The 16,663-nt window shown below is 36.2% G+C and overlaps 1 protein-coding gene across 1 annotated transcript; it reads left to right on the top strand.

Annotated features, from left to right (window-relative positions):
* The first annotated feature begins 7,065 nt into the window (after positions 1-7,065).
* Positions 7,066-9,124, top strand: LOC143303341 (larval cuticle protein LCP-17). The gene is made up of 2 exons (XM_076622705.1): positions 7,066-7,172; positions 8,474-9,124. Exons 1-2 carry the CDS (start codon positions 7,161-7,163, stop codon positions 8,846-8,848), a joined length of 387 nt encoding a protein of 128 aa, XP_076478820.1. The 5' UTR covers positions 7,066-7,160; the 3' UTR covers positions 8,849-9,124.
* The last annotated feature ends 7,539 nt before the right edge of the window (positions 9,125-16,663 follow it).

The following is a 16,663-nucleotide window of genomic DNA, read 5'->3' as shown; positions in this document are numbered from 1 at the left end:
CAGAAATAAGAATACACGAAGAGACTTAAAAATGTCAACTGTGTCCGAACAAATAGTACTAAAAGATACAAAGAAAAGATAGAAAGGGCAACAATCAGCCAACAGCCGAAGGTTTTAATAAAATTAATAGAAGACGACTAAGCACGAAGCATTCCATGGATTTAATTGTATCGGTATAGTGAAGATAAGCATAGTGAAGCAACAATCTTTGAATGTCACCCTATTGGGATTAGCTGAATTAGCGTGGTACCAAATTTTCAACCGATAAAAAAGGATTTACCGAACGTCAAATAAGACAAATTTGTTCTTGTTAGTACGGTAGCTGATTTTTTTCGTTCTTTCTACCTAATTCGTAAGCCTCTTTCTTTCTATAGCAATAGCGTATAAAACTAAAATGTGGCGCCAGAGGAAAAAGTAAACGGCCTTGACTCAATACAAATGACTTCATATAAATACATTTGACTCCATACAAAACTCTCCTATCCGAGCCTTATTATCATATCCTTTCTGGTCCTGTTCGAGAAGGAAAGAGGAAGAGAGAGATTTTCACTATTACTTACATATGCGTGTCTGTTTTGATTTTTTCCAAACGCTCTCCGTCTTACAGCGACGAAACATAGGAGAAGAAAAGTCTCAACAAATGCATAAACATTATTACAAACTTATGATGTTAATTAAAGAGATATGACTTGGCGTTCGTACTTTCTTTATGTATTCGCGTACAAAACGATTATCGACGTCAGATTCCATTCTCCTTGAAACCATTCAGCTTTTAACCGAAACATCATTTTTGGTATTGTTAGTAGCTTTAAAGATATTTACGTAATATCGATTTAGATGAAATAATTATTAATGGCTACTATATTAAAATAGAGGCTTAATATTTCGTACAATTTATTACATAAATCGACGAGAATAATAAAGAATAGAGAAAGAATAGGAACGATAAATATAATCGATTTTGATAAGCTTTATTTATCCGTGAAGACGCGACGAGATCGTAGGCGAAGAAACATATCCGCAAGCACAGTAGTGTGTAGATCGTGAAATCAATATATTTTATATCACAAATGCATTATAAAATATTTTATATCAAAAACATTTTGAATTTCTTATTTAATCAGTATCAACTCTTTAGATCTTATACTGAAAAAAAATCTGCTTTTTAAAGAAGAACGTTTATTATTTTTATAAAAATAATTTATTATACAAAAATACTAAATAGTACTATATAATATCACTAATAAAAATGTTAAGAAATACATTTATTTAAGAAAGTATACAGCTAGCAGCAATAAATATGTAAATATAACGGGAGATGAGCAATAGAGCAATATCTTCAGTAAGAGTACACATCGACATGTCCGCATATATCGGTTTCTACTTTTGGCTGAAATTGTTAATTGCAGCGTATGAAACGGCATACTTTCATTCATCACACCAATTCTTGCAGAAAATGTTTCACTTTTACTTTTAAGCATATAGTCGTAAACAGAGTCAGCAAAGTTGTGTTTGTATTTGTAAATTTACATGATTGCATCCTTCGGGAAACTCTGCATCAGGAGGAATTGATCCATAATTATTTAAGATTAAATATATGAACGAAAAAATCATAACTCAGAGCTTTAGGGTTTCTTCTCTCTTCTATCCTCTCTTCTATCCTAAGAAAAATTCGGATAATTTAATAACTTATGTACTGTATATAAGTATTATATGCAACGAAAAGGAAAGATCGGCAATATTTTGAGCTAATATTTAGTTCCGATTGCCATCGATGGTTGAACGAGACAAAATTTGGTGAATGTCATAGGATGAGATAATAAAATTGAAATATAAAATTTTAGCTTCGGGAAATCATCACACAGGTCTCTGTATACAATAGTACATCTGCGTGCAATGTTCGCCAATTAACATAATAATATGAGTATGCACGATGTATGTATACGGCTGAGAGATAAATGTATGTACGTACAATAGAACTCCGTTTATATGAACCTGTCGGGGGGCAAGCATGTTTATATAACGAAATCGTTCGTGTAATGGGAGTCCAGCTTTTTATATAGCTATTTATAGGAGTCGGCTATTTCTCCTCACCATCTATGATTGTTCGTTTACACAATAGGATCACGTTCATATAAAAGGAGTCCATGAAATATTTACTTTTAAATACATAATGATATTGCAAACCTGTATGAAATGTGAATCAGGGGAATGTGTACATAACGCGTGCTCCTATTGTTTACAATTTATTGTTAGACGTTCGACGATAGTTCATATAATAAGAAAATATATGCGCGGAAAAGACAACCAGCTTCTTTTAAAGAAAAGTATCGGTATTGGTTTCGGTTTGATAGACCGCGGCCGACCGAAAATAGTGCAACGTCAACGTAACTAGCAACATAGCACATAGCGAAGATTAGCAGCGTTGTATAAGGATCGCATATCTTCGGAAAGCGTGAAACAATACTCACCGTGTTTTATGGTTAAGTAAACGTTAGGGTGCAGTTAGATACAAAGAGTTTTGATTTAAGTAAGGGACTACAAGTAATTTAGTTGCGAATCTATGCTAGTCATTGGAAAAGGGCTCATTTCACAATGAAGTCACTAGTTTACAAATAATTGAAATGACCTTAAATTAACATTGGATCTTAAAATATGACAAAATAGGAATAATCGTACCACAACCTAATAATTTACTCCCTGATATGTTTTTACTTGTCTCAAACATGAAATATATCCAACGGACCTACTTTAAAAAATGTTAATGGGCAGTATTGGATTTTTAGATTACGTTGCATTAAGCAAATTAGTATAAATCCATATATTAATCGTAGACGATCGCTTATAGAATATTAAAAATTAATAAAATAGGATATTAATTATAGATGCACAAAGAAACCAATAACAATATATTGTGTGCAAAACTTGCAATAACAAATCCAAGATTAACTTTCAAACGTCGGATTACTAAGGAGAAGAAGTAGAGTATTACACGTGAGAGAGATTAGCCGCAGTAACCAAGGAAGTATGGAAGTTCACCAGCAAGAGGAAATAAAAAAGAAAACAATAAAAAAAGCGGATTGTGAATTAATTAATTACATGGAACACCTATTACACACGAGAATCTTAATATAAAAGAAGCCAGGTCTTGCAAATCAAGAAAATCTGACAGAGTGTCAATAACAAGGTGTAGTTTGCATTTTTCATGCGAATTTTGCTAATCGCACCAACACGTTTCTACAAATTGTAACAGATGCTATAAACGCCTGAAATACCTATAAAACTTACATCTTCAGGAAGATAGTGTATGCTAGAGATGGAACTCGTAGAGTTCCAAAATTTTCTCTTATGCGTGTACCTCTAACCAGTAATTTTCCTTCAGTTCACAATTACCAGAGAGTGGCGAGCAGGACAAATTCTGATTAATCATCAGTTCTATCAACTTTGACGCCGAAAACACAGTCTCTTGATCTTGGGTTTGCTGTTGATACGTACATGGACTGTCCGATCGACCGATAGAATCCCATCCCTTTTGCATAGTATATACCACTCATTCTTTCGCATTGCAGAATTATTCTCACGGATCCCGGCTAACACTGTATGAAAGTTAGTCAATTAGGCTGAAACAAACCCTCTGTTTCACTAAGTTTCCTGCGCTAGTTAGTACCAAACGAAACAGGAACACCTATTCGAAATACACTATCTGAGCCAACCATCATTTACGGTATCTTACTGTAGAAAGTGGCAACTGTTTGAATGTTTGTTTAAACCAAACAGGAAGAAATCCAATTCAAGGAACTAATTACTTTTCTGGACAAGGTGTGTGAAGACTTATTCCACAAATTTTTTACATGACATTAGGAAAATCGCTTGACAATTCATCGATTGTTTCGAGCCACAATGTATATGTATGTACATCACGATAGAAGCTAATCGGTCGACTAATGGTCAGCGGAGAATGTTTGGTACCGTATCAAAGCGTCACATGTCTAGCCTTGAAAAAAAACTTTCCAGTATCGTTTCAGATGTGCGATTGAATACATCCGAACGTAAATATAATGTAATTTAATGTCTATCATTATATAAAATAAATTGTTTGCTCTACAAAGCAATATCCAATCAATTTGTTATTCAATGAAAGCTTATTTGGCACAATGCCGAGTAAAACGTTATTTCAATTTTATTTTATATCATACGTGCAATTTTGCAAGTGAAATGTTTTATTTATTGGAAAACATTTCTAAAATAGTATTCAAAAATAACATTTTATTTGACCAATACTAAATACAGTAGGGTTCTAATTTACTGGGAAATATTTCATTTCTTTAATTTATTTTATTAGTTTATTTTACTATTTCCGAAAACATTAATGCAATGTGTGCATATCGTTCGAATTTTTTATTTAACACTGAAATTTGTAGCACAATTACTCCGATTCGACAATTCTTCTGTGGCCAACTTATGTAATCCGATAAATAGTTTTATAAATGTTTATTTATATAAAAGCTAATGAAGTAAATACAACAACAAAGTAACTTTTAGAAATAAGGTAATAGTATATACAATGAGAGCCAATCCATAACAACTGATTACCATATGTTGCGTTTCAAGGAACTCATCGGATAGATGCTATTTTATTTTTTTACATCTTATACTTTTTGCCGTATCAAGGTGATCTTCGGTTTCTTATACAGCATGGTATATTTTTTATTACATTAGCCCATCGAACTGGACATTCTCTGCGAAAAAGTATTAACCTATTTATACCGAAAAACCATTAGTTTCACATATGACATAACTACAATCTGTCAAATTTAATGTGCGAATGACAGAAAAAGACGTAAAGCGCTATTCTTCGACTTTATCTTACATATTTTAAATTTAATAAATTAAGGTTAAAATATCTGTCAAAGTAATAATTATTCGGCATAAATATGTTAACACCTTTTTCTAGAGACTAATGGACCAACTGGACCGATTGATGTTACAAAATATATACGGTGCCATTCAGAAAACTTCAGGTCACCTTGATATCACAGAAAGTAAAATAGCATCCATCCGATGAGTCCCTTGCAATCAACGTAATTCATTTTAATTCATAAAATTCATTAAAGTCATTTAAAACGATGAGAACAATAAATAACGAGTTACTTAGGCAGTAATTCTTATTGACACGCACTCTGTATGTACACCCAACCGAATTATAATAATTACAACTAAAAATATTAACTTTGGTAGAAGCAACTTCTTAGTTTTAATACGTGAAAGTAAACATCCTCGTAATAAACTATGCTCGTTGAGTTGTTATGTTCACGATGCACAATGGCGAGCATATAAATAGGGATATTGGTCCGCCAATGCATACTACATTGTACCGAAGTTGCAGTTATTATGTCTGTTTTTCTCCTTGCACATATTTAAGAAACCTTAAACTCACCGTGGCATAAAGTTTTGATAATTGACTCAGTTTAATTGTTAAATTGTTGTAAAAAATACGAAACTTAAAATAAGGAAATATTTGGGCAGCATATAAATAAATGAGTGTTCTAGTGTGCATTACTTGATTTTACTATAGTTCTCGTATAATAATATGGAAAACAGCGCATGATTTCATTTAGAAAACTCGGTAGATTTCTTTTCCTTTTTATGAAAACCTCGATTTACGTTGCCTTACGTTGCCCAACGTTTAGTGCAGATTAGTTTTATTGACATATTACCCAGAAATTATTTACTAAACTGAAATCTTCGATTGCATTGAACACTTTAGATAACGTGTAATAAATGAATAACTACTATTAACCAGTTAACTGCGGAATTCAGCGTTAGAAATCTCTCGTGGGGTGAATAAATGAAAACACGCGATGACGAGTACACACGTAAAACGCAGGGTAAATGCTCCTGTTATAAATTTTACAACAAAATTAAAGCAAGATGATGATGGCTTGTTGCGTGAAAACTATTTGAATTTTTTACACTTTTTTAAGCCACGAGGTTATTTTTACTCAAACTAAAAAAAGGTATACGGTCATCTCTACTAGAGATGAAAGAGGTATTCAAGAATGGGAAGGCTGTTACGTAACATTTCCAAGCATGACATCTGATATTTTTACGATCACCAATCAAAATTAAACATAGATATGTATGTAGTAGTGTTTTCGGTATATACATAGCAATAAAAATCAAATAGCATTCCAATACATGTTTTATAATCATATCTTATTATAATTGTATTCTTTTCATCTTGTTCACTCACTCATACACACAAATATATATATATATATATATATATATATATATATATATATATATATGTACATTATTGTATAATGTTAATAAAAATAATTAAATTAGAAACTTAAATTATAGAGAATATGCTTTACTTGACACTTTTGTCGTAATAATATTTACCCGTCGAAAATATTTACCCGTACCTATTGTATTTTTCGAAATATGTATTTAATTAAAACGAGGCGCTCTATATAAATATAAATTTGTGTGCGCGAGTCAGTGAACGAAGCGACAAGATTCAAAAAGACGTAATGTATGCATTTGGGAAGTAAATGTAGTTTCAAATTACATAATTATGAAATGCTTAAATTATATCCTATTCTACTTCGCTGATCAATCATTTTGTCTTATATCAATAATTATGGAGAATGTATGTTTACATTGCTCTAACATACATAACAATGCAAACCCATGCGATTTTAAAACGTACTATGCTATATATACGGTAGAGCTAATAATAGTCAAAAGTTACATTAATATATGTATGTATATGGTTATACAAGCAATCGATTTAGGCAACATGGAAATGTCAAACCAACGAATAAATTTTGCAGAGTTCTCTGCTTGTCTGATGGGTCATTTTTTTATATTCCTGTCTCTCTCTTTCTCTTCAGCTCTTTCTCTCTCTCTCACTCTCTCACTCTCTCTCTCTCTCTCTCACTCACTCTCTCTCTCTCTCCCTCTCTCTTTCTCTCTCCCTTTCGTTCATCCTCATCAACTGTAGCTTCTTCTTCTTCGAATAATATAATATTCGGCGAAAGCGATGTCCAAAGTTTCGTATAAAAGGGCATTCGTGTCACACAGAAACCACATTCGAAATCTCAATCTCTTCCATTGGATTCGCATCTGGTGACAACCAGCTATCTTTCAAAATGAAATTTCTCGTGAGTCTTCTTTTTCACATTTTTCTGACTGTATTAACCTTATCGCCTTTATTTTTATTCTATCAATTATTTAAACTTCTTACATTTGTATAACTTTAGAAACACGCTATATTCTTCGTTGCATTTTCTATGAAAATGGTTTCACAAACAAAATAATATATATTATAGAATATGTAATATGTATATATGCAATAGAATATATATTTTATATAAATAAATTTGTATTAAACACCACCGAAAAATACAAAAGTATATACGATAGTAACTTTTGCGAAAATGATATCTTCTCTCTACGCATATTTTGGGAATTAAAACATTTCCGATATTAAACATCGAAGCTAACGATTCCGATATAATAATTAAATATTGAACCCATTTTGTAAAAAACTATACTATTATTTCAAACTTTACAATACATAAATCTTATAATATACATATATAACTATACTTTATATATTACCTGCTTTTTATTTGAAATATTCATATTTTACTTCCTCCCGTATACATATTCGATCCATTTTGTTTGGAACGGTTTTTAACGAATTTTCCATCTTACAAAGTCAGTATGTCGTTTGTTATGTAATTATTATAGTGAACTATATAACTTTTGGTGATATATTTATTTGCAAACAGAAACATTTACTGTACGTATTTGTGAGTTTTCATAATTTACTTAAACATATAAGTGCATTTTAAAGGATGACTTTAACATTTTCAAGTTCAAACAAAATTTATATACATTAGGTACAAAGACCTGTCTCATAGTATGTTTAAATTTGTATTATTGGGTCAATATTATTGCTGGAAATGCAACCTTATATTTTCATCTCCACATCTTGCAGTCAATTTAATATTAAATCATTGACGTCCATCCTCGTGTTGCATATAGTAACATTATTTCTATCGTCATTATAAAACACAGTAAACTCGCTTTCATCAGTTCGTAGAACCTTTGTCCATTGATCAAATGTTTACTTACTATGCTTCTGGCTTTTAACAAACGTCAAGCGTCGTTGTTCAAGCCTTTACGGTGTTCTTGTTGCTTCATCATCCAGAGTTATTCATCTTTTCTTTACCCCATTTTAAATATTACATAATTTATACATAATTTCATTTAAAAATACAGTAAATAGTTAACGTAAATATATAGATGATTTTTTCTATCAAATTTGATGTAAATATCCATCTAAATATGTATTAATGTTTAAGTACATAATATAATATTGTATCTACAAATTGATGAGAATAATATTATGTTTATAATTGACATATTGATAAAAGATATGAAACTTTTGTTTTAGGTAGTGATCTCTGTTGCTATGTTGGCTATGGCTTCGGCTGATGTGGCTGAGCATCAACCAGTTATCGTTAAACAATCTCAAGATATTTCGCCTGACGGATCCTACTCTTATTCCTACGAAACAGATAATGGAATTTATCATTCTGAAAGTGGAACTCCAGTGGTGACAGATGCAAGGAGCGCACCCGTTGTTGTTACCCAAGGAGAGTATCAATATACATCCCCCGATGGTACACCAATTAAGGTGACATATGTTGCCGATCATAACGGATTCCAACCACAGGGCGAACACATTCCAGCTATTTCTCCATTGATTCAAAGGGCTCTTGAATACATCAGAACGCATCCACCACAAGCCGACCAGCCTAACCTATAAATTCACGTTCCGCTTCCTTTACCAACTTCCTCCACGTCGCCAAATGAGATTACATTTTGTACATAACAAGTGCACGATAATAAACATTTATTGAAAATTCTTATGATAAAGACATTACTCCTTATCGTTCTTTGCTTTAAATACATATACATATAACAAGAATTACGTGTATAACGTACATATAACTAGAACACGTATACAATTTTAAATTAAAGTAGAGAAACACTTGATAACACAAGTGCGAGTTGTTACACGTTACACACTTCTGCATAATTAGGCTCCAAATGAAATTAGCCGTCATTGTACTAGAACAACACTTGTTAATGTAGAATGAATAATAAAAAAAGTATCTTAAATTTGAAATTGCTGTAGATAAAATACTTCTCCAATAATTACGTTTCACGTTCATACGTTACCTACGTATTCTATATTTATAAAAGTTCATTTTTATTTATTCATACGTCATCGTTCTAAAACGAAAAATAGATTTTAGAAAACTCAACAAATCTAGTATAATTTCCTTGCTTTTCTATATCACTCTTAATCGTTTCATTGTAAAGTAGATATTACTATAGTAGCACAACGTCGAACGCTCGCTATATTCCAAAGCTTAAAATTCCGACAATTGTTGGCAAACTCTCGCCAATGACGATGCGCAAGAGAGAACGCAGCATTTCTGCTGCGCGGTGTCCTTGCTCTCGCCGCAGTGATGGCAGAGTCCCGTCACCTGCGTCATCCGAAAGGTAAGCGGGTCCCCATCAGTTCTCCCAGCTCAGAAGTATCGTCTCCATTACTCGGTAGCCCGTACCACCCACTTCGCCAACTAGCTGGGATCGCTACGGCTCCCTGGTTTCCCGGACGTCCAGGACCGCCCGTCTGGCAGGATCAACTCCCGATCCTGGACCCCTTAGGTGCTCGTAGACCTGAGTACCAGAGTCCGAAGCTCGAACAGAAGCAACGCCGCCAGATCAGTTGCCGCTGCATAGGACACCGTCCGGTATCCGCTCGTATCCCCGTCTTATGCACGCTTCTCAGCAAGAGGAGACTGCGACGGCTCGCCACCAGATCACCAGCAGTTCACATCGGGTCATCGTACGATGGGACCGGACGACACTCTCGTTCCAAGCTCAAAACGCGGCGCGAACGTTCGTTGACTGTTGTTCATCGCCTCCACTCGGTCCAGACCCAGGGTCACGTTACAGGAAGCCACCCTGGTCGCGTCGTAGAGTTCCCTCTCCGAGAGTTCCCTCTACAACTAGCAAGGGAACGTCCTCAACCCGAAAATTCAGAAAATTATGAAACTTCAGAGATATGTATAACGCGATTTCGTTTGCCGCCCAAATCCTTTTCAAGGGATTAAAATTGACAGCTGCAAACTCAACTATTTGTAGTAGATAGAACTAACTAGTAGTAGATAGAAAAAAAGTTTCAGGGCAAAAGTTATTTCCTTTAACGGGGACTGTTGGTTGGCAAAGGATTTATTAAGCGTTTATATAATTAGAACAAAAATTTATGAACGAAAATATAAATAATCTGTTTTAATTCATTTTTTCACGGAAATCTTAACCGATGGTTTAAATAATTATGAAACGACATACTTCTTTTTAACACAAATACAGGCTTTATCGTATTGGTGAATTATGTTCCTCGTAAATCGAAGAACTTTTGAATCTTGTGTATTATATAAATATTTCTTTTTATAACATTTCCTAATTATGTGAACAATTCATAAATCTTTTATCAAATTACAGTCCTAATTAAGAGATGTAACTTTTGCCTCAAAACCTTTTCTGTCTGTCTGTCTGTCTGTCTCTCTCTCTCTCTCTCTCTCTCTCATATTTTGCTCTTTATAACAAAATCGAAAAATAGCTAAATTTTCAGAGACCAATTTTACTCTCTAAGAGGGAGTTTGAGCAACAAACGAAATCGCGTTATAGTATATTCGTATCTATATATGTTTTACACGTCCCCAAGATTTCATAATTTTGTAAATTTATGAGTTGGGGATGTTCTCTTGTAAGTTTCTATCGACGTGTGTACGAAAAATAGCATGTTCTTTTTGTTTTGCGAATACGAGCACATTTCAATTTGTCTCAAAATTGAAGTCCATTTCATCGTTTCCACCGGTAACCAGCATTTGAGACTTTTTTTTTTTTTATTTATTTGTTGAAATTACAATCAATTCTCGCGTTGAGAATTTTCAGTAACTTTTCTGGCGTGGCGCAGTGACATGGCTGTTTATTTACAATAAGTTAATACTTATTATAGATAGGTATAATTTATAAGTATTATAAGTAAGTGCATATGCTTAATTTGGATAATTAAATGAATCTACCGTTTAGGTCTAGCGGGTAGTGCCTCTTCAGCCTGCGAATCTGGTCCGTCGTATCGAGTAGTCCAGTGATTAGGGGGTTTCGGTGTTTGTTGAATCTTTTGCTATATCTGTCGCTATATTTTGCTATTTCCTCTCTGACTGTAGGTATCTTGAGGTCGCGATGGATGGTTTCGTTGGTAACATACCAAGGTGCGTCTATTAAGGCTCTTAGCATTTTCGATTGGAATCGTTGTAGTATTTCGATGTTGGAGTTACTTGCTGTTCCCCATAGTTGGATTCCGTAGGTCCAGACAGGTTTTATTACGGTCTTGTAGAGGGTAATTTTATTCTGTATGTTTAGTTTGGAGCGTCGGCCCGTGAGCCAATAGAGTTTTTTTAGTTTGTCCTTTAGTTGCTTCGTTTTATCTGAGATGTGTGTCTTCCACGTTAGTCTCTTGTTCAAGGTCATGCCCAGGTATCGGACTGTGTCCCTGCTAGGAACTGTTGCATTGTTGATGGTGACCTGGGGGCAGGTTTGTTTTCGGAGCGTCAAGGTTACATGTGAGGATTTTTTTTCGTTAATTTTGAAGCCCCATTTATGAAACCACTTTTCCATGGAGTCGAGACATCTCTGGAGAGTGAATGAGGCTATTACCGGGTCTGCGTGGGTAACTAATAGCGCTGTGTCGTCTGCAAATGTTGCTATTGTTATCTCGTTTGATATAGGTAAGTCGGCAGTGTAGATGGAGTACAGTACGGGTCCGAGGACACTACCTTGGTGTATGCCGGATTCTATCGGGAATGTTGCGGATGTGGCGTCTAGGCATTTAACCATGAATTGTCTATTGGTTAGGTAGGATTTTAGGATGGAGTAGTAGGGGTGAGGTAGGATCTTTTTAAGCTTGTATAGTAGCCCTTCATGCCATACTTTGTCGAATGCCTGTTGGATGTCTAGGAAAACCGCTGAGCAATATTTTTTCTTTTCGAGTGTTTGGCTGATCGTATGAGTTATGCGGTGGATTTGCTCTACTGTTGAATGATGTTTCCGGAAGCCGAATTGGTGGTCTGGGAGTGTTTTCAAGTTCTCTAGGATTGAAAGGAGTCGGTTCGTGAGCATCTTCTCGACTAGTTTGGACAGGATAGGTAAAAGACTGATTGGGCGATAGGAGCTGGTTTCGTATATCGGTTTACCGGGTTTAGGGATGAGGGTAATCAGTGAGATTTTCCAGGCGTTAGGATAGTGTCCAAGGCGAAGGATAGCATTAAAAATCGATGTGATGAGTGCGATCCCTTTTATGGGAAGTTCCTTGATTGCTTTATTGCCTATTAGGTCGTGCCCTGCTGCTTTCTTGGGATTTAGGCGACTGATTGTTTCTATAGTCTCTGCAGAAGTAAAGGGTTCGATAGGAGGGGACATTTGGAAGGGGGTGTGCAGGTATTTAGTAACGTCCGCGGCAGCTTTGGAGGGATGGGGTTTGAATACTTTTGACAAGTGTTTAGCAAACAGGTCGGCTTTTTCTATAGGGCTTCGCGCCCATCCACCTTGCGGACGGCGGATAGGTGGGATTATTTGTGGGGGGCGTGTGAGTTTCCTGGAGGCCATCTATAGTGAGTAGTTGGAGTCGGCTGTGGGGGATAAGCTGGCGAGGTATTTATGGAAACAGTCGTTTTTGTAATTTTTTATGGTTTTGGATAGCTTTCTAGTTGCGTTGTTTAGTTTGCGTTTGTCATCCGGTGTTCTTTGGGTCTGCCATACTCTTCTTAGTCTACGTTTTTCTGCTATTGTTTTTAGTATGTATTGGGGATATTCTTGTTTGCTGTTAGATGGCTTTGTCGGTGTGGAGAGGCGGATGGCGTTTATTATGCTCGTGTTTAAGTATTCCGTGGCTGCTTCGATTTCTGCCTTAATTTTTAGTGAAGTTAAGGCTGAAGTTGAGTGTGTAAAGACTTCTCTAAAGAGTTGATCTGGACGTGTCTTGATGAGATATTTTTAGTTATGAAGAAGTCGAGAAGGTCGGGTATTTTGTTGGTGTCAGTGGGCCAGTATGTGGCTTCGTATGTGGTGAGGTAGTTGAGGTTGTTGTTTATTATGCTGTTTAAGAGGTTTTTGCCTCTTGCTGTAACCAGTCTGCTGCCCCATTGGATGTGCTTGGCGTTATAGTCTCCTCCAGCTATGAATCTATTGCCCAGGGTGTCCAGGAAGTTATCAAAGTCTTCTTTGGCGATGGAGTGTCTGGGAGGGCAGTATACTGCTGAGCTGGTGATTGTGCCATGACAGTCTTCTATTGCTACGTTTGTTGCTTGGAGGTAGTCTTTCTGGAATGATGGAAGTTCGTAGTGCTTAATACTTGCTTTGATTATTATTCCGGTGCCACCGTGGGCCTTTCCGCTGGGGTGTTGGGTATGGTAGAATATGTAACCATTTATTTTCAGGTAGTTCTTGTCGGTGAAGTGGGTTTCCGATACGAGCATTACGTCGATTTGCTGGTGTTTTAGGAAGAGTTCTAGTTCAAGTTTGTGTTGCGCTAGACCGTTGGCGTTCCAGAGTTCTATGCGCCTTGGTTTTATTTTGAGTCGGGGCGTGCTAATTTTTCCACGATGAGTGTTAGTAGCGATAGCAAGTGATTTATTTGCTCTGATTGTTTCTCTATTAACTTTTCAAGCCTTGAGAAGTTGTCTGTGTTAGGTGGGTTGGGGACACTGTTTTGGGGAAAATTCCTTTGGCTGTTCGGGTTATTTTGGATGCCTTGTACTGCTTGGGCATAGGAGGTTGAGGTGGAGATGAATTTGGTAGGACTGGGTGTTTGGTTGGTTGAGGGGGTTGGGGTAGTCGTGAATTTCGGCGGGCTGGGTGTTTGGTTGGATACCTCTTTTGCTCTGAGCTTAGGGTACCTGTTCGTGTATAGTGTTTTATATGCTGGGCAGCCTTTGTAGTTGGCAGGGTGGTCCCCTTGGCAGTGGATGCATTTCGCTGGGGTTTCCGGTGATTTGGCGCACTGGTCAGTGGAGTGAGTGCCTGCGCATTTAACGCAGCGGAAAGTATGGTTGCAGTATTTCTGCGTATGACCGTACCTTTGGCACCTTTTGCATTGCACTATTTCTTTTTTCACAAGCGGTGGTTCGATCTTTACTATCGCGTTCATTAGGCGACTGATGTTGTAGATTTCTTTATTGTTCGGCTTTTGTTTAATGTCTAGGAAGAATAAGGATAACGGGTCTTTCGAGACTCTATGCCTTATATTACTTACGTTGATGACTTCGTGGCCGAGTTTTGAAAGTTCGTATTTGAGTTCGTCTATGTCTGCTGAGTGGTGTATGTTTCGTAGAACCACCCGGAAAGGCCTTTCCATTTTGAGTTGGTAGGTGTGGAAGTTGGCGTTCAGGGTCCTGAGTGTCTTGGTGAGTTTTCTGTAAGCTTCTGGGTTCGTCGGCAGTATTTTTACTTTATTGTTACTTATCTTAAGGTTATATTCCTCCTTGCAGATATCTCTCTCTAGGGACTTGATCATTGTCTGTATGTCGATGACATCGTCCACAAATATTGGTGGGGGAGGGGGGATTCTCTGTGAGTGTTGGTTTGGTGGCGGTTCTACGATTTCCGTGGCGTCGTTTGAGGATTCCAATACGGCGAACCTGTTGTGAGTGTTTATTTGTGTTGTTGTTTCTATTTTCCTTTTCTTTGTAGTATTAGCGTCGTTGGTGCGGAGAGTTCTGCTACACTTCTGCCACGGGGGAGGTAGCGCGTGGTAGCTGCGAGTCTGCTCCGGAGAGCCTGGTCGCGATTGCTGGGCCATCATCGAGCTAGTTAATTCGGAATGAATAACTAGTCGTGAGGCTATGAAGCTAGTATTCGGGTTGGGGTTAGGTGCGTGGGATTTTCTTCTCCCTAAAGGGTAAAGGTCACTTGGCTGTGTTCTCTTTCGACGGTTGGGCGACACGTGTTGTTTTCGGACTACGCTGGGCACTAGAGACACGTCTGCACGCTTCGGCACTCCACAGCGAACTGAGATTTGAACTAGCATTTGAGATTAACCACGATATCGAGCATGTTCACTACAAACAGCGGTATATTTCGGATATTGCCTCGAAAAGTTGCACGTTTTATCCATCTTGCAAAGATTCGAATGAGAACAATATGGAGACGAAAATTTTTAAAAATTTCAACATGAAGTTCAACTATTATTAAAAAGAAAATAGGAGATTTAGCAGCACTGGCGTTTAAAGATCTTATCTCGAAAGTATTTATTCAATTTTATAGTAATATCGCTAATTAAGTAAATTAGTTTATGTTTATTTATATTTGATTGAATCCATTTCTTTCGCTATAGATTTATGTACTTTAATTAAAAGAAACTTTTAGCTTCTTATTCCTGCAGTAGAATGTTAGCCAACCTATTTAATGTAATATTTTTACAGCCAAAAGCAAAACGTGTTACTTTTCGAAAACGTATTAGTCGTTCGGAGCTACAGGTGTTCGGCATCATCAAACTTTGAGAAAACATTGCCATCTCATCTATCGACGTTCGCAGCAAAATACTTGAAATGCGGTAAGGAAGGTGAGTTTCGTCAAGATCGCCGCGAAATTATTTAAAATTCCTCGGACGAATATATGCCCGGACAGCCGATACAACAATCGGAGAAGATGAAATACGCCGCAGAATGGGGACAGAAGAACGAAAACGATTCCTCACTGACACCGGAGTCTCGAGCAACGTCATCAAGGGCTCAGTCGGTAGTAACGTATTAGTACACAGTGCACTTTTCCTCTCTTAGTTCATGCCCCAATCGGCTGATCGCTATTGTTTCTGCTTACCAGTTTATGATCTTGTTGCGATTAGCAAGCAAAATTTATTCGAATGACGAATAATAAAGAAGGAATAAACAATAAATATACAATTAACGTTAAACACTTTGTATGATAATGATGAAAAAGTACACGTATTTGCTTGTTAATATTTGACGAAACCTAAAATCTAACAATTTAATGATTTTCTCATTTGTGATTTTTAACACTTTCAAAACATTCTAATTTACAAAAAAAACAAATTTAACAAACGAACAATAAATAACAGGTAGTAAATTTTGATAGTAAATGGTAAATTCTTCATATATAATAATTACAACTGACTCGTTGAAAAGCACCAGATCTATTTATTGTTTCTAGTGGAATGAATCATGTGCGACAGATCTGATGACTCGCTGAAGGTCGTTTTTTCAACGGCATGACAATTTTCGCCTACTCGCTAACTGTATATTATAAAACTGTCGAGTGCCAAGGATTAATGTTATACCTAAATGTTGTACGGAAAATATATTAAAATGATTGCATCATTTCACTGATCCGTTATCGCTTGAAAAGCAACATTCGCTTTCCTTCTCTAAAAACATAGTGTACAATCAATTTTTCTTTCTTAGGCAACTTGCGATCAGCTGAATTATTGCGCGATTTTATTATACTCATAATAATAGACTCATGTCTATCTTGAACATAAGTAGATACC

Source organism: Bombus vancouverensis, chromosome 11 (genome assembly GCF_051014615.1).
Source record: "Bombus vancouverensis nearcticus chromosome 11, iyBomVanc1_principal, whole genome shotgun sequence".
NCBI classification, from domain to species: domain Eukaryota; kingdom Metazoa; phylum Arthropoda; class Insecta; order Hymenoptera; family Apidae; genus Bombus; species Bombus vancouverensis.
This window is presented reverse-complemented; position numbering and strand designations above follow the sequence as displayed.